General features: G+C 43.0%; 1 protein-coding gene across 15 annotated transcripts in view; it reads left to right on the forward strand.

Annotated features, from left to right (window-relative positions):
• Positions 1-211: 211 nt before the first annotated feature.
• Positions 212-26,763, forward strand: part of fbrsl1 (fibrosin-like 1) — a 378,307-nt gene continuing 351,755 nt past the window's right edge. For 6 of the 15 annotated variants that reach the window (XM_021319696.2, XM_021319698.2, XM_021319703.2 and 3 more), the window contains exon 1: positions 213-1,640. In XM_021319696.2, coding sequence (XP_021175371.2) covers positions 1,317-1,640 — 324 coding nt within the window. In that variant the 5' untranslated portion in view covers positions 213-1,316. Of the gene's footprint in view, positions 1,641-26,763 lie in introns of all 15 variants that reach the window. The other 9 variants (XM_021319727.2, XM_012868737.3, XM_021319722.2 and 6 more) reach the window with 3 other exon arrangements.

Consider the following 26,763-nt stretch of genomic DNA (forward strand, 5'->3'; position numbering starts at 1 on the left):
TCTGACTGGCAGACAGACTTACAAAACACATCCAAAACGTGTCAAAGAACGATTTTCCCCATTTCTTCTCTCTCTCTCTCTCTCTCTCTCTCTCTCGCTCGCTCTCTCACTCTCTCTCTCTCTTTTACACCAGCTTCCTTCCTTTGGTAAATTGTAGGCCAGGGGTGGCGGAAATACGTCAGTTATGTGGGTTCTCTGAAGCTCGAGTGCGTCTCTTAATTTCGGATGAAGGGAAAAGAGAAGGGAGGGTGAGGAGATTTTAATCACTCCTGTCGCTTTAAGGACACATATCAAAGCCTTATTATGCGAATTGAAAATACCATGAGCCAGTGAGCCAACTGAGCAGCCAGGGGACGGACTAGAGTGGATTTCTAGGGGAAACTCAACATTATCTGAGCTGGAAGAGAGCGCTTCATCGCCTTGTGGAGTTTGATTTCGCACTGGATGGTTGGCTTATCCGGACGGTTCGGCTAATTTTTTTGGGGGGGAATATTGCGCAGAAGTACAGCTCTCTGACTTGGGATCCTTTACCCCCCTTGAAGCGTGGATTGGAATATCAGGTTTTTTTTTTTTATTTAGGAAAAAAAAGTCAACGCGTCGCCTGCGGGATTATTCGCCCACTCGTACGTGTTGTTTCGGACGGATAGTATCCCGAGCTCTCCGTGGCTGACAGCCCTGGATCATGGGTTGGGGTGGCGGAAAAGAACAGCGGCCAGCGACATGATTCCTCTGCGCCGTCTGCGGTAAGCTGCGTGGTCAGGCTAGAACATCGCTGGCCGATTCAACAAAAGTTACGGAGCGGCTGGAATTTGCGGATTTTTTGCCACAGTTTCTCCGGGTTTTTTTTTTTTTTTTGCACCTGCTTTAACGGACGCCGCGTCGACACAGTGCGGGATTCGTGACGGAAAAAAAGCGTGCGGATCCGCGCGGCTTCGCCCGCTTCTCCCCCCCCCCGCCGCCTGTGTGGGATACTTGGAACAATTGCTCGCCGTAGTGGAAATCGGGGAGGTTTGTACTCAAGGTCACGGGGTGTTTTCAGGCGTTATTTGCGTTCCCATCCACACTAACGCACACTGACGCCCGCAAACACACATACACACACACACACACGCACACAAACTCAGGCGCACGCGCTCATGCACAGGCACGCGCGCGGCGCTATCCGCACGCTCTAGCGCAGCCTCCTATCCTCGGTCCAGTGTGTGTTATTTGTTATTATACGGTTCCGCGAGTCTGTGGGCGTGCACGTCCTGTGGAGTTTTTTTTTTTCTTTCTTTCCCCCCCACCCCTCCTTTTTTCTTTTATTTTCACCCTGCATGCAAGCTCTTTCCAATAACATGGATGGGAAACTGAAGCAGGGTCGGAGATGCCGGGCAAAGCGGGAGAGGGTGCGGAGGCTGCGGGAGCCGGCCAGCAAAGACGCCCGCAGCCCCGAGCCCAACTCCTCCTGTTCTGACAGGGAGGGACAGAGTCCCGGGAGAGACGCCGCCTCCCCGGCCACTAAAAAAGCGCCTCACCCCGCGGCCGCGGCCAGAGCCCCGCGCCCACCTGGCCGGAAGAGACGGGAGTCCAGCTCGCAGGAGGAGGACATCATTGATGGATTTGCTATTGCCAGCTTCATCAGCCTGGAACGTCTGGAGGTAAGGAGGAGGTGGATCAGCACCTATGTTTTTTTTTTTTTTTTTTTTTTTTTGTGCTTCATGCTTTTATTTTGTGGAGCTTTTACCTAAGCGGGGGGTCACGGAGGCCACTAACGGGTGGTCTGCTCCAATCTGTGCCTAATTTCTCTGAAATGATGCTAAGCAGGACCGTGATTGTCCTGTCCCACCTGACAGGCTGGATGGTCGTGGCTCAGGGCTGCTGACAGCTGTGCAGGTTCCATGGTCTGTTTGTTTTGGGAGCTTCCAGGCCTTAAAACATGTTTTAGACCTACTTGGAAATCTTGGAAGTTTTGTGCCTGAGCAGTTAATTATCGAAAGCATCTGTTGTATTGAGAAAAAGAGTAAAAAAAAAAAAAAAGAAGCGTGCTGTGCTGTCACTTTTGGCTATGGCTGATGTGTTGTTTCATATTCTCATCCACTGTGAGCTATCAGTGTGCTCTTGACATTGTGCCCTTTGATAAACTGCCTACTGCGGGGTTCATCTGTTACAGGCTGATTCACCATGTGCTGATAAGTCTCTTCCTGTCATTACTCTCTGAAGGAGTTTCCCTTGACCCGCGTTGCTGTTTATTCGTTTTGCTTCATTGTTTTTGCTGCATCTCAGTAGAGGGCTGGATCATAAAGCGACTCGTACCGCAGTTCAGTTGTCATGTACCCTTTGAGTGGTGGTAATAATAACCAGTCGTGGCTGACTCTTGCTTCCTACATACTGCTTAGTCAGATTTGCTCAACCAGCTGTGTCACTGGAAGCTGTGTCACTCGGTTGAAGCTGGTGATCAGTTTCCTACCTCCCGTCTGTTAAGTGCAGCAGCGAGCAGGTCAGCAGTGATTGCTTTTAGCTTAGTCCGTGCCGGTCCAGGGTAGACTCGCAAAGAGAAATATATGCTGGTGGCCCGGGATCGTTTTTGTGCCTCGGCGCCCCAGATCGGGGGCTGGCCCAATCGGTGAACATGCCTCAACGCTGCTGCTACCTTCGGCGCAGATGTCGGTACCGAGTGAAGAAGACTCGCGGTTAGAATATTTGCAGTTTCTGTGAGCTGTCTAAAAGAAGAAGCTATTTAAAAGGTATCGGTGTTTTCGGTGAGGTGTCAAACATGTCTCTGGTTTCAGGTAGGCTGCAAGAGAGCGAGAGAGAGCAACACTTGAGGCGGATAACAGGAAGGCTGGAGATAATTATAATGCAGTTGCTCTGCTTAAACATCTCAGAATATCTCAGCGTCAATGTGAGGGTTCATCCTAGGGCAAATGCAGTTTTAGCAGTTCTTACCAAAATAATCACTGTGGTAAGATGCTGATATGATATTTTTTTTATTGCTTACACAAGAAGCCTAGAAAGAGGTACCCTCAATGCCGTTCTTGCATCTGCCTATGTTATTCTGCCCATGTTAGAAATTGGAATCGGCTTAAGTTGGTGTCGGCAGGTCAGAGCTAGAGAAGACACGGAAATTGGACACAAGGCGCGCAGTCCTGATCGATGCCTCTCTACCTTTGGGTGACGGAGCAGACTGGAGAGGGATGAGGAGGCTGATCACGGTTTAAAAGTAGGAGCGCACCGATCAATCGGCCAGTGATTGAAATCGGCCAATTTTCCCTTTTTGGTCCGCCCCGACTGGTCATCGGCAGCTCAAGTACAGACATTTTTTTTTGTTGTTGTTGTTGTTGGATTTTCTCATTTCCTGATGAAGCCCGAAGCACTTTTACAGCCCATGTTTGGTAAATGTTACTGATGTTACTGTTTGACTCAAAACATTTACACAAATGGATTCACATGTGTCACAGTCCTTTAGAAATAAAACGTCGCTAGCTGCCCATAATCAGAGCCACACTAAAGTGTTTCCTTCCCTTGGAAAAACTGGCTACGCGTGTTTGATAAATAAAAGAAAACATTGTTTCCATGTCTTGCAGATGCGCCCCGAACACAAAGTTGCATTTTTGGAGTATTTTTTTTGTTGTTGTTGTTGCCCTTTGTGCTCCGTGGGCACCGCTTCTGGCTGGGAAGGACTTTAAAGAGGGAGGCCTCTGACCGGCCCGGCCTGGCAGGGCGCGGGTGAAGTTCATGCTCCGCCGGTGATCTCCTTACGTCCGCTCCCGTGCAGTTGTCCTCCCGGTTCCCGAGTTTGACGCCAGTCGTGCGCATGGCTGCGGCAGAGACTGGTGTCACCGAAGATGTTTCTCCTGAGGACTTCCTTTCCTTCTGCTGACGGCGTAGGAGAAGCCGGATAATCATCGCCTTTCTGTTTTACACGTTTACCAGCAATAATAGTTTTCTTAGTCAAGTGCTAAATCAGTGTTGAGTGAACACAGAGAGTAACAGTGCGCTCTGCTGTGTACATAGAAGCTTATGTTTCAAGGCTAAGCAAATGAGGCGTGATATGGCTCTATGTGAAATGATACTTGCACGCCAGCTACTTGCTGGTAATTGGTCTGATTTGCATGCAAATGGAGTGCGCTTATTAAAGGGTGCTGCTGGATCTGGTAAAATTAAAATCCGCTTTTTAGCGCCCTTTGATTCGCGCGGATGAGGCGGGAGACGGTGCGAGCGAGCGCGCTCACTTTGTGCCGCCTTCATCTCGCCGTTGACTGGAGGTGACAGAAGTGGCGTTTGTTTGCATTAGTACCGGCGCGGCCCGGCGAGTGAAACGCCCTCTCAAAGGGTGCGCGCCCCTCTGGAGGCATTGCGTCACCGACCGTGACTCATGCTCTCACCTGCTCGTTGGATGCTTGAGTGGGACTCATGACCCACGCTACCTGGGCTAATTACTCATCAATTACGAGGAGGACGCGGCAGCCGGGGGGAATAGCTCCGACCCATTGCATCATGCGGCTCTTAACCTCTCTGGGTTGACTGATGGCCGGCGCTTTTACCTAGATTTTTATACTATTTCCTGCGATCTCTCCCTAATCTGTTTTTTTTTTTTTACTTTATATGGACCATTTTAAAGAGATGATTCTTGGTAAAGATGTGCAGGGACCCTTAAAATAAATTCATCCGTACTGAGACGATATACAAATCCAGCTTTTAATTTGAGTGTTTTTCTTTTCGGTGTGGCAGAAATTCCCCTTTTATGAAGTAATTGTTTTTTTTTGTTGTTGTTATTACTGGCACCCTGCTGACGGTTCTCTGTACGACCCTACTTTACTAAAAAAGGCCGAGGCTTAGCGTTTTTAAACATTTCACAAGGTTGGAGCATGCAGAGAGAGGAGTCTTTGACCATTTCTCTTTGCACAATCTCTCTAGATCACCTAAAGCTTTTACATCTCTCTTATTTACCTCCCAGGATTTCTCTCAGATGTAGGTCTGAAGACTGAGGAGGTCTGATGAGATAGCCATGGACGAAGGTGGATTTTAGTGTTTGACAAACCATTTCTTTTTTTGATTTTTTTGTATTTTGGGGGGGTATATTTGGATCACGGATGAAGGACCCACTGGCAACCTATTTTCAGTTTACTTAAATAGAGTCTTCAACACCTGTAGAGACCAGCAACGGTGTTGGGAAGAGAAACCGGCCCGCAGCATCACGCATCCTCCACCATACTTAACATGATGCGCTTTTCCACATTCGTCCTCTTAACTTGAACCGGTTTATTAAAATTCATGGTTGGACTCGTGTTTGTTTTTTTTCTTCAGTGTGAAGTTATGTCTTTAGAAGATTAATTCAGTTTAAAGGGTTTTTACTCCTCTCCTCTCACCGTCAAACAAATCCGCCGACCTCCGTGTATCATTTAAAGTACGTGAGAGTTTTCAGTTGAGTTTTTTCAGTCTGCGTAACCTTTTCCCAACTATATGTTTAAATCTGCAGATTATGGGTTTTTCCTCCAGAGCACTTTGACTCCATAAATCCCCTGTTCCTCCTCGCTGTTGATATTCCATCTCTGCGCTGATGGCACCGGGGGTCCGTAACGCCGGTCTCGCCTGCTCCCCGTAACCCTTTTCATTACAGCCCCAAGCAATTTACAGCCACGGCCGCATTTGATTACAGCCGCGCCTATTTGCTTTGGATTCCCCCGGCTGCACGTCGCAAAAAGCCGCGCGCTCACCTGTGCAGGGCGGCTGCACGCGCACGGCCGTGGCAGTTTGTCACGCTCACCTTGTACCTCCATAAGAAAATGTCAGCGATGATTCAGAGGTGATTCACGCAGAGGCGTCCTGCTTCCGTAGGCTTTCAGGAGGAGAGAAATGCCGGTTTACGTCCTTCTCGTTTAAAAGGAAAAAAAAAAACCTGCCGTTAAGAGAGTGTTTTGATATCTGTGCCGCGAGATTGCTCTTTGCAAAAGAAAAAAAGGAAAAAAAAACTGCGAAAAGGCCTAAAGGGAGCAATTTGCGCCATAAATTAGACTGATCCACGTTTGGGAGTTATTTCAGGTTGTGGAAGTGCAATTTCCTGGACACTTCCTGGATAGTTTGTCACTCTGCAGCAGCGCTGGAAAAACAATTACCAGCCGCAGCTTAAAGCCTCCCAGTGGGTATCAAACAAGTGAGCGGATAATGGAAATGACACAATTATCCATCTGTCACAGTATTAATAAGATGTTTTATTTGCTCCATTTGCTGCGTGTGTGTGTCTCTGAAGTTGCAAATCCCCGCCTCCCGCTCTAATCCCACAATCCTTCTGTTCATCTGCTTCAACAGGAATTTACAGATTTGTTTGGTTTTGTCGTCATTCGGCGGCATGATTCCAAAAATCACTTTAATGGGGATTTAAGTTGATTTGCTGACACTGACGTAGCATACAGGGTGGAGCGAAGGGGTCAGACGTTCTTACTGTAAACCATGCTCATGGGTCCAGAGTCTATTTGGGATGTGCAGAGAAACACTGTTTTCTTCCTCCTGCCTGTGTTTCCCTACAGTTTTGCACGCTAATCATCAGCTGCTGTCGGCCGCTGAAGCAGCTCCTCTGTGCACAACGGACGAATTACAGTTTTTTTTGGCTGGGGGGGAGCTTGAAAGTAGTTGTCTGAGAAGCTGCAAGTTTCTGTTCTACTGTCTGAGTCCGTACGGCACTGCGTGGATCTCAGGCGGCAGCGGTCCTCTTCGTGGTGTGTTTTCTGAAATTTGATTAGGCGCTTTGAAGTCCTTAAGCCGGCCGATTTCCACCTGAAATACTGCCGCTGCTGTTGGCGCTCAGATAACAACACTTGTTGGCTATTATCTATCATCACAGCTTTGCATGCTCCCAGTGGTTGACAGTTCAAGTAGGAGCCTTACCTTTCCCGGATCGAGGACATGCTGCGGCGCAAACATTTATTGACGCCCCTGGTAATGAAAAGTCTCAAGATAAATTTGTCTTTCATTGCAGACATATGTTCGCACACTTTTAGAGACAAAGAGAGAGGGGAAAAAATCACACATTAGAAATGTTTGTTTTTAACTAAATTACTGGTGGCCCAATTATTGGAATTTCAATAGAGCATGAGAGAGAGGGCCATGCCTTTACGCTTGTTGCCACTGGCCTGAATAAGACCCGTCCCCAGGCTCAATGAACAGGGTGGTAATCCAGGTAAAGCATTTTCAAAGCTCACCGTAGAGAACTGAAGCACAAACCAGCATCTTGGGGTCAACAAAGCTTCATAACAACTAGGGCTATTTGGAGGACATGTGATTGCGGTCCTATTGCTGAGTGTTGTGATGACGCTATCCAGTACCATTAATTAGGGATTTAGCCCAAAATCTAAATATTTTCTCTGCATTATCCACAAGCAACAAAAATGCCCTGGAGATGAAGATGTTTGTGAACAAGGACTATTTAAAACAGGAGCTGTTTTTTATTAATCGGAATATTCTTATTCAAGAGGACAGCTTGCTAAGCGTAATATGGCTTGTTGAGGTCTGTTTGTGTTAAATGCATCATAATAAGGACATTTGGGAGCTTTATTTTCTTGCTGTCATGTTCTGTCCTGCATACTGTGACAGGGGTTTTTGTTTGAGCTTTTCTGGAACATATTAGATCCTTAGTTTCCCAGGGTGCGGTTAAAAAGAAGGCATTTTGCATCCAAAAGGCTTCTTTGGTTCTGAATTGCAGTCAGAACAGTCAGACCAGTATGCCTGTTAAGTTCACGAGTGACTTTATCCATCATCCTGTGTAACATTTGAGGTTTGCTACCCGACCATGCAGACACGTGGTTTGTTCTGGCCACATGGCTCAAGGTGTGAAACTAACAATTCGGGTAGGTTTTGGCATGGACAAAAAAGGCGAATATGCGGAAAAACGCCTCGCACCTGCTAAGCATGGTGAACTATGCGTAGCGTTTGTTTTGCAACCCAGTTGGAGTGCATAGCATCACAAACTCTTTTGCATCACTGCTATTTTGCAAATAAAACTCTAATGGACTCTACCGGTGGGTGGGGGGAGGGGAGTGAAAATTGCTCTACTACTGCCGTAAAAGCCGAATTTACTTTAAGGCGTTTCACACATCATTACCGGAGGTGCCGATAAATGCGGCTGGCACTGCACACGCCATCCCGGCTGCACCTGTGCCAAAACTCACTCCCAGCCTCCTGAGGTGGTGCCGTTTCGAGATTACTGGGTTACAGGCGCCTTAAAATAGCCTGAAAATCCAATAATTTCACACCCTTTTCCCACGGCCAAGTGTAATGTTTCTCTGCTGATTGCCACTTGAGGACAAACTGTTACAGCCTCTCCAGGCCCCAGCGGTGTTGCTGTAGCGAGACGTCTGGCCTTCCATGGTGAGGCGGCAGATTTGTTGCAGGGGTTTGCAGCAATCTTGCTTCGTGTTTTCGCTCTACCCCCAGACAGCGATAGCGCTGTGCATCATATGCCGGCGCTGACAAACAACTCCGGCTTTAATTAACAAGGCAGCCCCCCCGAGGCTGGGCTGCTCATTGGCTGACGCATCCCACAGAGAGAGCTTTCTTAATGCTAGTGGGACGTCCCCAGGCCCCAGCCCTCTCTCTCTCTCTCTCTCTCTCTCTAACTGTCACTCGCTGTAGGCAACAGCACGGTTGATAAATGCACGGTCACATTCACAGGCCTTCCCTCTTTCTCTGCCTGTCTCGCATAAACACACACACACACACACAGAGTCAGCACTGGACTTCCTCCGTGCTTCTGTTCAAGCCATCGACCAGTGACCTAAATATATCCACTCAAGAAAGGGTTCTAGTGTGTTGTGAAAGTGTGAGGATGTGGATGTGGAAGCACGGCTATCACTTACAGCTAAACCCTCGCTGTGAAATATGGAAGCGCTGTCTGGCACGGAACCACACAGCTGAAAAGCAAAAGAAAACAAACTGCGGTGACCGATTTGATCTCTCTGCCTCGTTTGCAGAGCATTTTTTATTTTCTGGGGAACATTTTTATTTATTGTTTTTAAGCTGATTAAAAGGTCAAATTTCATCTCAACCAAGGGAAAAAAAAATCTAACAACTGATTTTATGTTGGTTTACTCTAAAGGATCTTGGAGCGCATATATATAAAGCTCATATTGAAAGCTTCTGACACATGTTGCCCTGCTTCTCAACGTCACCGTACCCATTTGAACCAATTCACTCTGTCACGTTGTAACCACGTTTTGGTGCAACTACAGTCGCAAGTCCTTTTGATGTGTGTGTGTGTGTCGATAACAGCTTTGCACATCTAGAGACTGAAATCTTTTCTCAGCTGTGAGTAAGAATTTTTAGGTTTTGACTGAAGTTCCTGAGCAGGATTTGGATCTGGACTTTGACTGGGCCATTTTAACACATGTGTCTGCTCTGATCCAAACCTTTACAGGTTAGTCTCTGCCAGAGACTAACCTGTAAAGGTTTGGATCACAGTTCACAGAGGAACAGCGGTTGGCACTCTTGCCTCAAAGCAAGAAGGTCCCGGGTTTGAGTCCTGGGCTCGGCAGGGGCCTTTCTGTATGTGTGCATGTTCCCCCCGTGTCTGCGTAGGTTCCCTCCGGGTTCCCCTACCACTAAAAGATACGCTGGTCAGGTCGGCCATTAGTGGCAGCAGCTCAGGCTAACCCTGCATCTGATCTACGAGAATTCGCTGTATGTACCTTGTATGTATATAGACAGATAAAACGTATCTTATCTATTTCTCTAATTTCACACTAGCTAAGTTTACATGGACAAAAGTAATTGGAATAAAGCGCCGATCGGAATAGAAATGCGTCATGTAAACAAGCCAGTTGGAATACTGTGATCGGATTTAGCTCAATCGGAGTGAAATTGCGTTCTGAATGAAAGAGGTGGTTTATGCCGATCGATAATCTGACCGACGTGCATGTAAACGCTTGTCAGGCTGAAGTTATTCCGGATGTGGCAAACTGACCTGAGTGGTCATGTGCGCCCAACGTCAACGTGATGTTTTCACGTGTTGTCGGAAATACGTCGTGAAGCAAAACTGTCGGGGCTCCCGATGCAGACTTTCTATTCGAAACATTAAAAGAGCTCAAAATGATCATTTATTCAGTAGCGACTCAGCCATAATTAGAAGCTGGTGCTAGCCTAGCCTGGGCGATCGGAAGACAACGCTTTGTTTACTATTTTTATATCTCTGACTGCATTATGATCACATTAATTGATTGTGTGTCCATATAAACTGTAAAATCTGATTATATGTTTTGTTTTTTAATACAATCGTGAAATTTTGGGCATGTAAACATAGTTAATGACACACTGTTTTGTTTTAGTGGATCTGCAACAATTTGAAAGAAAATGGACTAAAGTTTTTGAATGCAATATCACCAAATTTAAAAACTGTGGAATGAATACCTTTGCACGACATTCTACATTATCAGATGAGCTCAACGCTAGGCCAGTGCGCAATAGCAAGCAAACTGCAATATGTTTTTTTTTTTTTTTTATGAAATGGTCTAGAAATTTGCCTACACGTGACACTTGCTTAACTCTGAGCAAAAAAAAAAAAACATGTTTGACTTTGAACCAAGAAGAGACTTTCTAAGCACACAGTTGGTGTGCAAGACTCAGCACTTTTCTAATCAAACACCTAAGAGTCAGAGGAAACAAAAAAAAAAATAAAAGATTTAGTTCTTCAAAGTCTCTGGATCTAATTGTGTCTTCTCATTTTTTTAAAGGTTAAAACAGAGCCGGATTTTGAACCGCTTTTCCTCCTGAGACGTTCCCTCTGCGCTGCCAGATTCTGAAGTATTGCTTTACAGTCTGAGCCGCTGCTCTTTGAGAGAATAATATTCCAAAAGAGAGCTCTCTTTATTTACAGACACTTAAGAGGAGCAGCTGAGACATAGAGCCACGACAATGTATCTGACACACAATAAGTGGCACATAAAAGCAGGTGGGTCGCTTGTTTTCAGCATATATATGTGTATCCCTTTCCTGTCAGTCGTCCTGAGCCGTCTTCCATCTTCCTGTCTATGTGTTTGTATTGCGCTGAATGGCAGGATGTCATTATGCCGTGATTAAGATGTTGTCTGCTGAATCTGCGATAGATTAGGGGCAGCGCTCTCACATGGTTTCCTCCGTAATTATCTGTGGCTGATTTGTACCCCCCCCTTTTTTTTTTCTTTTTGTCATCATTCACCAGCCTTTTCCAGGCCCTTGCCTCGCTGATTCCTCCGCGTTAATAAACAATGCTAACGAGAGTTAACGCGAGTTTGGGAAAGAAAACGAGTTGAAAACGAAACGCCGGTAATCATATTTGCCGTTCAAGCTGGGGTGTTTTCCACACGAGTGGGTCTTTTGGTTGTTATACAATTCAGCGCTTGTCCGCAGACCTCCAGACGAGCGCCGTGAAGGGTTTACCGGGAAAATAATGAAAACTAAATAGAGAGGGCAGCCTTTAAGTGGCTCATTAAGTAATGGCTGTTTTCCTTTTCAGCCGCGTCCTTCGCTGACGGAGAGAAAAAGCAAGAGCCCTGAAAGCCCGGCTCGCCTCGGCCTTCACATCACTCGAGTCTCTTTTCAGCATTTTGTTTGCATGCGAGTGCAGGCCATTTTTTTCTTCCCCCCTTCTGCCTGAGAGACTCATTCGGCACAAAGCTCTGTTGACTGGTCTCGCTGAGCTGTGTGCACGCGCGCGCGGGGAGATGTTTTATTAGTGACTTCAGCAAAGCTCTCCTGCAAACCAAAGTGAACACTTAGAAGGGGGAAAAAAGGGAAAGAAAAAAGTTATAATTTGACAGGTCCGACCCCAGAAAAGAGAATCTGGACCAACGTCTCTGTTTGCTGTTGTTTGTTGTATTCTTTTACATCTGTTGGTGAGAAAAATCGTCACTTTCAAACTGGATCCGGTAATATACGTAAATGCTGCATTTCAGGTTCGTTTTGTTTTAAAGGGGATTGGTGTTATGCGGATCACTGAGTTTAATCCAGTCGCACTGCCCCAGTGGGGAATTAAGCCATGAAACTAATGTCTAATTATTGGAAAGCAGCACATGTCAGAAAGTAATTATTATTATTAAAGCTACCTGCTATCAAACACCAGTTTGGACCTGTTTCGGTTCAATTTGCATGTTATCTAAGCCATAACAAGGCCTTTATTGGGCAATACTATAAAGCCTGGAACTCCACACTTACTCCAGACATTTTGAATTGAGAAAGCTTTCTGGATGGGAAGCGAAACGTCTTCAAACTCACAGAAAAAAGTTCAGTTGTTTAGTTTTTTAACTTTTTTGAAATATAAAACACCAAGCACGCAAGTAACTACAAGCTCTTTTTTACCCAGAAAATAAGGCTACAGGTCCACCTGTTCACAAACTAGAGGAAGACTAGTTTGTGAACCGCATCCAGAACCAGCAAGGCCTCAGCACCCTCCAAAAAAAAAAAAAAAAAAAAGACAGCGACGGTTTCACTAAAATTAAGTCCCCGGTTCAGATGAGGCTGTTGCAGGCATTTGCAGGTCCGTGAAGGATCCTGCCACTTGGTAACAGTGGCGCCGCTCCCCTCTAATCAAAACCAGCATGGAGTCTGCAAGCCGTCGTCCAGTCCATGTGGTCCATGTGGTGTTTTGAGAGAGGGCCTTTTTTTTTCTTTTCTTTTTTTTCCCCTTTCAAAGGCATGACTCACACAGTCGTGACATTGCACAGAGTCTTTCTGCATGTTTTCTTAATAGATCGCTCTTGGTGCGAAAGTAATTAGCGATAACAGTTGTCGACATGTGCCTCTGCTACCAACACTCGCTATCAATACCGGCTCAGAGGGGAATAGTCTTTATATGGTGACAACAGTTGCTCAGCACCCTGTCTGAAATGTTACACAGTGAAATGTTCGGCTGCTATTTATTACAGCTCATTGTTTGTTGGTATAGTAATTGTCTGCGTGCAAGCGACGCCAAATATGGATCGTTGCTTCAGTGGTTTGTATGATAGCCTTGGCAGCCGTACAACGGGCCACGGCCAAGATAATAGAGCCTAGATAAGGGACTGGTTATGCAATGTGGAATTCCTCTGTTTCCCACTGCCACTTCTGCTCCGTTCAGCGTCTGCTTGATTCTTGCCTGACAACTCCAGGCTGAGCTGCCACGCTCGCTTTTCCTGTCAAAACGAAGCGCGCCCGTCTGAATCGCCGCCTCGCAGGTGAAGTCTCCGAGGAAGAGTTTGTCTTCGCTGACATACAGGAAGAGGAGATGTTTGTCAGTGTGTGGATGCTTTCCCTGATATCGGCGGTCAGTGGTGTCTGCTGGCGATAAGCCGGCAGCGACGCGGCTTTTGACGCGGCATCCTTTTTTGACAGATTGATTCTTTTCAGCAAATATTAGGGTTTAGATTTAGCAATTCACTGTGGCGAGTTTTTCGGCTTGTAAGTGTGATAAATCAGGCAGCTTTAAAAGACACACAATGTCTTTTTGTGGGTTTTTTTGCAACGACTCTGATTTTTCTATTTCAATTAAGCTGAATTGTTACGGTATGTTCAGTTGTCGGCAAAGCATTAGGAGTTAAACTATAGTGTTTTAAGAATAAAAATAAAAACTGTTCAGCCGGCCGACCTTCAATGCAAAGCAACAGGCGGATGAAGGGCAGAGCTCCATTTCTCAATGCTTTATAGAGCCTCTGTCTGGTTACTGGAGCACTTGTTCAGGTATGCCTTAAAAAACACTCTACGCCATAGAAATGAAATGAGGGAACGTGTTAGCAGTCTTCTACATATGCTTCACTGAAAAACACAAGAAAATACTATTCCTTTTGTGTTTAAGTCCATGCTTCAAGCTCATCAAATGTTTATTTTTATATAACATTTCTTATGATGCTGAATGTAGGAAAATGCTACACTCTTCCTGATTTGTCAGTGTTTTTCTCCTGCTCCACAGCTGCACTGCCCTCTTTTCTGCTGTTTGGGGTCTCATCTTAATTAATTAAAAGGCTGGATCGGCAATTTCCTTATATAAACAAATCTGCTGGCATCATTACGCAGCATAAGAGATCTGGAAAATCCTGTTGGTTTTGTCAAGATACAACACCGCGAAGAGAAACGTAGCAGTAGATTGCAACCCGGCAATTTCTGACTATATTGAGGCCGACCGTTGTGTCGTCGGTCAGAAACTGGAAAAAAAACCTAAGCGCTCTCTCGTCATGCTGAGAAGATTGCCTTTTGGTGTGGATGCTCCTGCTGAGTGTTAGCGATTGTCGGCATCAGGGAGGTGATTAAAATGAAGACAAAAGGAGCACAGAACTGGAAGAAACTGCATTTTTTTTCTGCAACGTGCTCAGAGATGTCTGTGGTTCGTTCAGGCCGCCGGAGAGCTGAACGGAGTCATGGAACATGCTGGAAACGTTAGGGGTAATGTAAGGGTCTCCATTTTTACATGCACAGACTGTTGCTTTAGTCATGCTGTCAACAGCAACCTGGCTATTTGTCAATGCAAGATGCTAAAATTTATATTATTTGCTTTAAAAATAAAGTTTTACAGCAACTTATCCCTCATAACAATAATGTGATGACACTTCTTGTTGTATCATAACTAACTGACCTCTGTAAGCAGAAAGGTTAGAAAGAACTCATTGTGAACGCTGCTTTAACATCTTGTAGTTCTTAATGGAATATTAGAGTTGGCTCAAATTGGTACTGGCAGGTTAAAGCTAGATAAAAGCAGAACACTGGAGGTCAATCCCACGTCTGCGGTCAGGAAGTTCTTAGAGCGACTGGTGTTGGAGCATCTGAAGGACCTCACAGGTCCCCTGCTGGACCCCTTGCTGTTTGCTTAATGGGCAAACAGGTCGGCCGGTGACGCAGTCAACCTGGGACTTGAGTTCATCCTGGACCACCCAGTGACATCTGCCATGATCCTATTTGCGGACTTTAGCTTCTTCTTCAACACCACCAACCCAGACATCCTCCACAGAGGATGATGAGAAGTGGATCGGTTGGCCTTCTGATGCGTTTAGAAGCACCTGGAACTCAACCCGCTCAAGACTGGAGATGATGGTGGACTTCTGGAGAACTTCCCCCACACTGCCTCCCCTCATCCTCAGCAACACTTTGTTTACCATGGATCACCTCCTCAGTCATAGACACACTGTGGAAGAAGGCCCAGCAGAGACTGTACTTCCTGCAGAACTACAACCCTCCACAGGAGCTGCCGGTCATCTTCTACACTGACCTCATTCAGTTTGTGCTGAATATTCGTCGTTGTGTGGTTTGGCTCATCCACAACACGGGACAGGTCCAGACTGCAACAAACATTTAGGTCAGAGGAGAAGATTAATGGAGCTGACCTTCCCTCCATTCAAGACTTGTACATGTCTAGGGTCAGGAAAAAAGGCTGCCAACATCTCTGTAGACCCCACACATCCTGCACACAAACTGTTAAGACTTTCAGCCTGAGCACTGTTTGCAAAAAGCAGGGCACCACAGAGACAGTTTGTCCCCCCAGGCTGTCTCTGTAATTAACACAATGAACACCTGCCAGCCTGTTTAGTCCTCTGCACTGCATTGAAACAAAACAGGTTTTGCACTGTCACACCCTCGTCGTGGCTAAATAAAGATGATTCTGATTCTGACGTGGTGATTTCTACTTTCTATTCAACCAAAAAGCCTATTTTGCAGAGATGTTTTGGCGATGAGAAAATAAATCTACATTGCTGCTGTGCGTGTTCTTTGTTAATTCTCTTAGTGCACCTCAGATCAGATGCTAATGTCCGTTTTCACACGCTTAAGCTTCTCTGAGGTGTTGCACTTGCACAATCATGCATACTGCATCGTTTTTTTTTTCACATCACTCTATAAACTGGCTGCTGTCTTTCTTCTATTGAACTTGAATATTGGATTTAATGTGATTTTTTTTTAAAGTTTAGTATGAAATTTCAACTGAATATGCCATATTATCAATTAATAATTGTGCAGTATTTTCCCCCTCTTTCTGATTAGTACATTATATTGTCTTCTGCTTTATAAATTAACTTGAAATTAGCTTTTTATTCATTGTACTGAATCTAGTGTGTAACTGGTGTATCCTGCCTACATGTTTTTGCCACCGTCACGCCAGAATATCCAAAATATTCAAAATATTGAATGTATTTCTATTCTATTCAGTTCTGTTCTAAATGTTGCAATGCAGCATGGGGATTGTTATTTTTCTAATGTTCTAAGACCATTGGGTTTTATACCTATACAAGGGGAGTGAAGCCCCCTTGTTGGTAGCTATAAAAGAAAATTCTATTAAAAAGACAGGACTCAGAAACCAATGCGGTAAAATCTGAAATCTGTCAAATTAGTCGCACAGTAGTGATGTCTCTGCTCTGTAGGAAGCTGCATCAAGGGTACATTTAAATTGACTCAAGATATTGTCCAGTTAAAGCATAATTTTTGCGGTTACCTCTGTGAAGTTGTTTAGTTAACTTCAGTTTATTTGTAAATCACCTAAAAGGAATCCCAGGGCGACTTGTTGTGTCAACTCCTTTTTAGCCAAAGCAGTCAAATTCATGATGAACAATAATAAACAGGAAGCCATCAAACGGTGAAAAGGCTCCTGGCTGAGGAATTCATCAGTTTGCAGTGAATCCTGACTTGTATGTAGTCCCCCATCCTGAGCAAGCACACAGTGACAGTAGGGAGAAACACCTCCCTGCTGTCACTGCCACCACCGAGCAGAATCAGCCGCAGTAAGAACGGCCATCTGCCTCCCCGCAGTGGTGTGTTGGTGTGCCAATGTTTGGACTTCTCTTGTCTCTTAGCATTGCCCCCCACTCTTTGATTTATTCTGTGAGAAATGAGGGACTTGCAGACCTTCTACAATAACTTGGTGTCTGGAACTTGTTCAAAAAGGCTCTTAGCAACAAATTAAGTAGCCCTTATTGCTGCCGCTTCCCTTTGGCAAGAGCGGCGCGTTGCATGGGTGGGTGATAGAAGTTATCTGGTGTGTGGGGAATGAGTCATGCTGTCAACATTTCTCTGCAATGATTCAGCTTCATTAGTTGACACTGTAAACATGATGTATCATTTTAATAACACTGGAAATTCACTGACTAACCCTCAGCGTTATTCTCGGCTGTTTACGCGCAAAGATTTGTGCGGAGCTTATGGTGGTTAGAATGGCATAATAAGCAGCTGTGCGTTAATAACAGGTTCTGTACAGATGGAAAAGAGCTGTAGTCGGTTATCTAGGTTGTAAAAGGTACCTTCAAAAGCTCTCTGTCAGGGCAAACCCTGCTAAAGGCATCGGCTGAACGCAACTTTTAATGAACATATGAAAACTGTTCATCTATCTTTCATGACTTTTTACTAAGGAACTATGACAGATATAGAGAAGTAGATGTCTTCATATCATCTGCGGATGCCAATTTTAGCCTGTTGTGATTGTTTTTATGAACAGTGATATACAATGCAAATAAGAACAGTATTAATATGTTTTCTAGCCTTCCTACCGTGAGCGGTCATTAATTATTTACAGTAACAGGGGCGATGTCATAACAACATGCGTAAGGAGTTTTGCTTTAATGTTTTAAAACAAAGACATGACATAACATTATTACGAGATTTAACATCTTAGAAATGCAATTAGGGCAGGTATTGCAGCTAGCATTCCTAAAACAGCAGTTTCTGTATAGATTCCCGTACCTTCATTTTTTTTGAGATCTCCCAAAGTTTGATAACGTTCCCAAATCTAGCGTATTTAATGACAGAGAGAGGTTGACAGTTCGATAAGAAACAGAGCAACCTTTCTCTATCTCATCCAGCCTTCCTGTTATTTCATAAAAACTTCACTCTCTTGCAGCCTGCACGAACTACAGACACGGTTCAACATAAATTAGTATGGCGCATGCATTGATCCAAAGATCAGCGTTTTGACTCTCTCCAATCAGCCAGTCACCAGTCAGGGTCGATTAATCTGAAAATCAGGAGATTCCAGTTACTAGTTGTTTCCTTGATGAACACCTGCCAGCCTGAGTAGTCCTCTAAAAAAATCTCTAGCTGTTAAACTACAAAATAGTATTATAGTTTCACTCTTCAGGGTTAACTGTATTTCTTGAACTTGTGGATCTTTAGGTAATTTCTATAATTCTAATCACTATTTGACAGTCTCAGTACGACACCAGCTTAGAGAATCACGTTAGAAATCCTCTGAACTTCTATAAAAGTCGGTATGGAGGCTGTGTACTCAGCAGAACCAAAAGGGAGTATGTGTTTGAAATAAAATGGGATATAAAATAAGGCCTTTATAACATGGCCTGTGCTGTAAAACCTGCAAGGACAAGCTAAGCTCTGTCATCCAGAGTGATCTGTCTGGCGGATCTGCCGCCTATAGACCGAACGTGTTCCTTCTCTCTATGCAGAAAGCCCCTGTACATCCATTTCCTTTTTCCCCCCCTTTTAATCCGTAGGTTGTTTACACATAGATCAAAGGCAATAAAATGCATCTGCTCCCCTTTTTGCAAACAGGCCACACAGCTCATTTCAGAGAGGCCACTTTGTCAGTGCGCCAGAAATGAGGACACGCACCTTACAACCGGCGGGGCTTTTACCCAGGGCGTGGAATGTGATCAAAATGACTCACATACATCCCCGTACACACAAACAGACCCTCGGCGCACAAGCACAAGGCCAGTTGTTGAGTCAATAAAGAAAACAGGCTTAGTGTGAGAGGAAGAGAAAATAAACAGAACTCTGCCAAGCTTCTGTTTGCACATTGCATCTCTCAGCTGCATATCTCAGCAGCCGCTTTAGTCCCATGTAGTTTAAATACTACACTATTTATAGAGACACTTACAGTATAGTTTGCACAGATGGCTTGTGATTAAACACTCACTGAAAAAAAACAATCAATGCAAGTCGGTGCATCAAAATATCAGTTAACAGCACAGAACTAGGTACTGGCAATGAAAAAAAAGTCCCATATTTTCTTTCGTAAACGGGAAGATAAGATGATGCATAATGAAGTTCCATAACAGTTCATTAAGTTCATATCTATAAAAGAATTGTTCATAAAGATACTTAATAGAGCACTGAAATTGAGTTGTTGTAAGCAATGTCTTAATTTCTAAGAAATATTTGAGATGGACAGCAAACCAAATCGTAATTGTTACAGTGCAGTTTAATGTCATACAACTAAAAGGGTCTTGATGAAGGTTACCTCAGCACTGCAAGTTCTGGTCCATAGTTTAATATACAATCAAATGTACGCTAGACATTTCTATATGAGTCTACCAAATGTCATGGGGAGTGCCTACTTTGTTGTTTGTCACAAAAAGCTTCTTATGTAAAGCAGTCTTCTATATTAGAGAACTTTTCAGGACCAGGTACTGTCCATGGACAAAAGTACATAGTTTCCTTTCTAAACAGTGTGGTTCAAGCAGAGTTCATCTCTTCAAATAAAGAGTGGCTTGTAAGGTTTGATAGAGGTACAGATATTTGGTTATTGAAAGTAACTTTTTCAAATGTAAACAAATTTTTCAAATTTTTACTTTTTTTATATAAACACAGAGAGACTGAAGACATGCCAGACTTAATTTGATATTTTCATGTGCAATTTGAACCTATTTAACTCAAAGGGGTTGGATGAAGGTTACCTCAACATGGACAAAATCCCATCTTTTCTTAATTTCCTTCCTGAACAGAGCCATTCAAAATTAGAGAATGGATACTGGAGGTGTTCCAAAAACAAAACAAAGAATCCATTGAAAAGTTTGATTATAGCATTCTGTGTGTGTACACGGATTTTTCAGATTTGTAAAACAAGCAATGACGGAGTTTGATTTGATCCTAGGGCTGGACGATATAGAAAAAAAGTATATTGATAAAATTTAAATCATATTGATTGATATCGATAATTAACAACAAATTATAAACACATATTGTAAGTGCAGCCCTGGTCATTTTATGCTGTTGCCTAACAACCTAATTTTAGATACAGAACACACAAACACTGAATTCAAACTCAACCCTTTATTCAACCAACTTTTTACCAAAACTACAAGTTTTTATAAAGGAAAAAAAAATGCATGCTCTCTGAACTCTTTTAAGGGGCGGAGCTTCCTGGGTCTGCATTGTGATTGGTTGGGAGGATGTAATGACTGTAATATTAACCTACATGACTAGAATGCAAAAGGAAGGAAAACTGTTATTCTAGTGAACTTTTTATTGACCCTTTTTTCCCCATCATCGATATATGTCTATCAATCGATATATATTGTTATTGAATTATCGTCCATTCCTATTTAATACAAATGAAAGAACCTGAATGCATGTTACATCACCATTGTGGGTTTTGAACAACAATGTAATGCAAGCCTGAGGTGTACCACCCTCCAAATATCCAGGGGATGGGTGTTATTCTTGGTGTCAAATAGCTTTATATCATCTGCAAAGAAAATAGTCCAAATTATTCAACAGGACCGTTCGATTACCATAAAACAGAAAACGGCATTATAACTATATCATAAGCATATTTTATGTAATTTGAAAGGAATTTGAATACATTTGTTTGGTGCAGATTGTCGAGGGTAAACCCTATTACAACATTATAAAAGAATAGATTCTGCCATTTTTTTAAAAATTTGTCACTGAAATATTCAACATGTAAGAAATACACAGTCATACATTAAATTATTAAACAAAAGTTTACTAAAACCATATTATACCCATTTCCCCCAATTAATATTTATGTAATATGTATTAGATTAGTAAAAATATTATTTCATACCCCTTTGCTACAGTGACAGTTTAATAAAGTATCTGTACATTTTTACACTATAACGGATGAAAATATTGACACAATTTAAAAAAATAAATAAATATTAGTATAAATATTTGTGTCTGACTGTTGACTGCAACAGCTTTTACAAGCTGAAAATCTGTCCTAAATGTGGAGTGCTTATTTTAAAAAAATCAAGTCCATTGACATTCTTTTCCATCTTCTCGAATAATGAAAAACAAAACAACAGTTAACTTAAATTAGTCTACAACTTTTCAAGACTAAGCCACACATGGCGCTAGATTCCAGCTTATCTGAAGTCTCAGCAGGCATGTAGAGTAAAGCCTGCTATTTCATCAGCAACTATGTGGGAGGCGAACATCCATTTCTTGCCCCAACACAGAGGCAAATGAGATCACAACTCTTCCCAGACTCTCCCTTTATCAGCCTGTTAATGAGACATGTTGCACGAATGAATCCCTTCCCTCTTCTACCGCTGGCCTTCGACATGGCTGCCCACTGGATCTTCACCGCGGGCCCTCTGGTGTGAAAAGAGCAGCTATAGAGCAGACACGGGCAGAAAAAATACTGAAGGTAGCGTTACAAAGCGACAGAGAAAGCGAGTTCAGGGTGTCGATTCCAGCTTCCTGCTTAATTGTTTCCTTGCACCAGAAGTTAGTTTGTTCTCCAGACATTATTAAACCTTTTGTTTTCATTTAGCCGTTGCAGGTGTTGATGAAACTATTCCCCCGCTGGATAATCATATTTCCCCTTGCTATTCGCTAGGACATTGAAAGAGAGACAAATGCACGCACGTACACCTATCCCACCCATCACCCAAATCGCTTGCCTTCCTCTGTGTGTGTGTGTGTGTGTGTGTGTGTGTGTGTGTGTGTGTGTGTGTGTGTGTGTGTGAGCAGCTCTCTGTGGCCTTTCAATTTGCACAATAATGCAAGGGGTGGAAAAATGGTTACACTCCGTGCAAACAGTGACTGTATAAATTTGCATGTGTGAGCTGGTTGCCGCTCAGAGCCGAGCGAATCTTTGTCAGTTTAACGTTTGTTCAGTAAATAATTCCATCAATGAGAAAGCATGCAAGCAAGCTTGACAGCCATTGTTCTGGCTGGTTAATAAATCACTTCAGCCCATGATAAAATATTGACTGTATTCTGAACTTCAAACCTGTGATTCGGATCTTTCTGCCTTTCTTCCATTTCCTTATCAGCAACATATATTCTGTTAAAGGCCGTTCCATTTTGTGGAAAATGATCCCCTTGTGTTAGGCCGCTTCTAGCCATTCGGTAGCCCATAGGACTGCCTGTCATTCCTCATTGTTAAAGTCCACAGACTTGGCTGAGGATTGCATACCTATTGAGGCTACACCAGGCTTGTGTAGCTGCAGGCAGATGTGCTAAAACCACAAGTAAACTCAAAGGAGGCCTTGCTATCATCGCCCATTTATTTGTGGTAAAAGATTTTCCCTTGTTTTCTCTGCCTTTTTAAATTGTGTTTATTGTTTTAGATAAAGGATCTTTAATCTATTCCTTCAAGTGATTACAGGAAGCCCGAGTGGAAATCAAAGTCCGATTTGGCAGGTGCGCCGCTGCATTCTTGGCTTCATGTTTTCAGACAGTCCAGTCTGCCTTGCTGGCTCTGCATGCAGCCCGTTCCATGACAGGAATCCACTGCAGACAAAAGGGGACAAAGTGAGCTTATGTGTGTTTTTGAACCCCTTCAGCAGAACTGCGGGGCATTGTTTCCAGCAGAACGCACAATGGCTTTTCTGTTCAAACCCAACACAAGTGAAAGCTTGTCAGAGCTGAGGGTGGGGAGATGGAGGCCAAGAGCAAAGGTCTTGGTCAAAAAAGCAACCTGTTTCAATGCGGCTGGTACAATTTTTAACTCGTCGGGTACAGTGAAGCCAGCAGCCAGAGTTTGACTTCTCCTGTTTTTCCCGTTCTACACGAAAACGTCTTTAGCTTTAAGAAGAGATGCAGAAATGGTGGCAGATTTCCAATCTCTGGCTTCTTGTAAAGCTTTGATTCAAACTCTTTCTCGCCTTCCTGCTGAGGGGGGGTCATTCATTGTTCATGTCAAGAGCAGAGGTGATGCCGCTGCACCCTGCGAGAGAGCAGTCACTGTAAAACAGGGAGTTATTTATGTTTTACAGCAAAAACAAAACGGTTATGGAGTTCAAACTGTCTTTAACAACGCTGCAAAAACAGCAGTATCTGTGTGGCTTATTTTGGGCATTTAGTACCTGCTTTGACAAGGACTATTTAAAGTTCTTTATTTTTATTTAAGTCATAGAATAAGAATGTGGCTCTATGACTAATGAACAATATGTACCCACAGGAGGTCTCGTGGCGTTATCTTGGTTTGGACAGGGGTCATAATATGCCATAATTTCTGAGTTAACTGCTCTAACTAGACATTGGAACCAAAACAATGGGAATATAGTTTTGTGATATTATTTGGTATGATAATAATATTGAAAGATGTAATTTGAGCATTTTTAGAACTGCATGACTGTATAAAAATGGTTAGCTACAACACAAACTATACTTCTTTCATTTCCAATGTACAACGTGAAGAGTGCATCCCTGCATCCAGCATGGTGACCACTATTGGATGGATCCTCCGTCTGCTTACCATTCAACATACATAGGAGACACCAGTTAATTTTCTAACTTGGACTTTGCAATTTTAAAATAATACAGGTGGAAACAGAGTATCAGGATCTACAATACTGAGTTTTAAAATAATCTTTGTCAATGTTTATGACCCTGACCTCTCGCATGGCATAGTTGGTTCACTTTATATAAAAATAACTGCAATGTGTGCAGCGGTTTCTGAATGTCAGCAACTGGAGCAAAATAAATAACCCGTAGTGCTCAGTCTCTGGAGATGCCAGACTCGGACTCTTTTTTAGCTCATATTTGAATGCAGTGTGGATTCATCCCATGTACACTTTGTACATATTTGCCCTGCAGCCACAGCCGACTGTCAACGTTATGTTTAACTTCACATCTGGTAATTATCGAGACAGTTAATAGGAGTTATGGATTATTAATACAGCTCTTTTAGCCACCTGTCCAGTCCCTTTGATTGTGAAAATGCCTCTCTAATACATGCATAGCCTCAAGCTTCATTTCATAAAGCTGCATGATTCATGTAAATAATATCAACAGCAAATGTTGCATGAAGGTTCATTTTTAAAAAGATGACCGTTATGGCTGTTCAGCTAGTCAAACCCTAGGTATGGTTCTAGTTTGCGTAAGAAGTACTAGAGGTATCGTCAATAAGTGAGCAGGATTAGCAAGGCAGACCCCTTTTTTTTGTAGTAATCAGTACCATGATTTTAGATCAGCTTTTGTGGATTAATTGGCTTAACGACCCAGATCTGGTTAGGGAGACGTAAGGCCCTGATGGGGAGACTCTCCGGCTTTGGAAATTCCGTCTGGTTTCTTTATTGCTTGTGTTTGCGGTGGGTCTGAGAGGGAGCCTGTCAAAGCTAATCAGCCTGCAGCGGCCAGCTAAAAGCAGACATCCTGACTGCAGCGCTTGCACACACGCACTCAAATAAAAGCAGGAAAACAAGCAGCCTCTCACTTCCATGTGGAAGTTCTTGTGCTGCGCATATAAAAAGAGAAAAAAAAAAAGAGTTGTTAACAGATTTCCCTTCCGCTGCCGTGTCTTTAACGCAGGCTCTGATACCTCTGACTGCGGCTGAATCTGCAACGACACAATGCAGTGGCGCTCTGGGAGAGGATGCCTGAACACATTTATTCAGAACCGTTGATCTTCTTCTTCTACTACTACTTCCTCCCAGACCCTGTAATGTAGTCCGAAGGGAATGGAGATAAATCTTTGCCTGTTCACCTCCATTGAAAAGCAGTGTATTTAATTCTAAAGTGAAAGAACAAAACCTCAGCACATAAATCACTTCTAACAAATGTGTTCTTGTCAGTATAGCCAAGCTATGGGCTTCATGGGAAATAGGGGCTATTCTGACATATTAGCACAACTCAGCATATTAATTCACCTTAGTCTCCTTTTACCACCACAAAGGAATTTGTGGTGGTAAATTTGAGGAATTTCACGGAAAAGTTGATTGAAAAAGATACTAAAAAATAAAAAAATAAACTTTTGTTCATGTTTTTTTCTGTCGTAATTTTTCATGTATTAAATAGTCATTAGGAGTAATATTCACCAGAAAGCGATAAAGTATTTTTGTTGGCCTGTTTGTAGCAAGTTCATTTGTTTGTTTTGCTATCTTTACAAGTTTTGGTCATAGTACATCTGATGATTTATTTTATTTTTTTGACTATTGATGTAAAATTAGTTAGAAGTTAATGAAGTTGAAGTGTTCAATACAGAGGCCTACCATGTTTACATAAGTACATTCTGCAGATGCACAGAGAAATAGGCCAGGGACCAGTGAATTCCAGCCTGAAGCTCAATAATCAGGTGCATGATATGTAAAAACTTCCAGGTCGCGCAGCAGTCTTTGGTGTGGAAGCCTTTATTAAATGAAGAGCACAGAAAGTTTTTATTGTCCAGGAGATGTTTACCAAATCAGCAGAAGCACTAACGTAAGAAGCTATATAAAATGAATCTCTATTTTCCACATGTTGAGAAATCTCTGCTGTCTGTTGCATACATCCTTTTGAGTTGTCAACCTCCGTCATGCAACGTGTTTAATTCGAAAATGTTGCTAACTTATTGAAAATTGTACAGTGAAGGTAAAGGGACACCTTCCTCTGAGGCAGTAGTGACCAAATGTTTTATCATGGGGGCCCAAATTGTCAAGTCGAAGGAAATCATGGGCAAGAAAAATCATGTTTGGCATCTGAAATGCAAAAATAATGTATTAATTCTTATTCCTAACTTTTCAATAATAATCTAGTCCCTCAGTATTTTAATAAAGTGATATGTAAATCATTGTGGATCTGAAATGTAAGATTTTTGAACAAGCACATGATTTTCTAATTTATGGTCAGATGTTTTCTATTTTGTTGGTCCAGAAAAAAAAAAGTAGCAGCAATGCTAACTGCGGTATCCGTGGTAACGGCTAATTAAAAATGCTAACCACAGCTTAGCGCCATACGGATTTTCTCTTCATTGTAAAATATTACTAAAACAAGTTTACAGATACACACAGTGTGACATCGCCCCTGTTCTTAACATAAATAATGTGATGTAATGTTCATGGCAGGAAGGGTAGATACAATAGTTTTAATGGTGTTATTATATTATTATATCGACAGGTCAAAGCTTTACAAATCGGAGATTTGCTGTAGAATCCTGATCTGTGCATCTCTATTATATTCATGTTCGTTTGTGAGCGCTCTGCAACTTAAAGTCGACAAGAGTAACCAACAGCGACCCTGGATCTGTCCTTTTTTATTTCTAATTATCCGACTAAACTCTGTTTACATATTAAAGATGCTTTGTTCACTTATAACAACATTTCTCTATTGTGTGGACTTAATCCATGTGGGCTTTCTGTCTCATTTTAGTCACTTGAATGAACCTTTAAAATGGGACAAGTACAAACTCCTGCTGGTATTTAAATGGCCCGGCATGCTGAACAGCGGTGGGTTCATTTGCTTTCCAGAAATGTACTCGTAATGATACATCAGAAACCAATACATGAATAATTTACCATGCATTTATAATAGCAGTGTTTTGTACAGCTGCGTATTACACTTCCCTTCTGCAGAAACGGCAGCGAGTGTATGTTAATTATGTCCTCAAATAGGCAAGCGAGCAAAAATCTGCTTATTATGTGCTGACAGCTACATTTCAATAACAGCAAACATCTGATGAGCACAACACTAACAGCTGAATAATCCTAATCATCTAAAAAGTATTTTCTGCAGCTTGCATCAAGCTGTGGCATGTTGCAGAAGATCACGGTAAGCTAATGAAAAACGTATCTTGTCATGGAAAACGGACCCTAAGAGGACTTTTCAAACTGCTGTTGTGTTCACACTGTGGCTTTTTCCATCCCTCTCACAAGCAACGATGATACCAAAGTGACCAAATGA

Source organism: Fundulus heteroclitus, chromosome 12 (assembly GCF_011125445.2).
Source record: "Fundulus heteroclitus isolate FHET01 chromosome 12, MU-UCD_Fhet_4.1, whole genome shotgun sequence".
Taxonomy (NCBI): Eukaryota; Metazoa; Chordata; class Actinopteri; order Cyprinodontiformes; family Fundulidae; genus Fundulus; species Fundulus heteroclitus.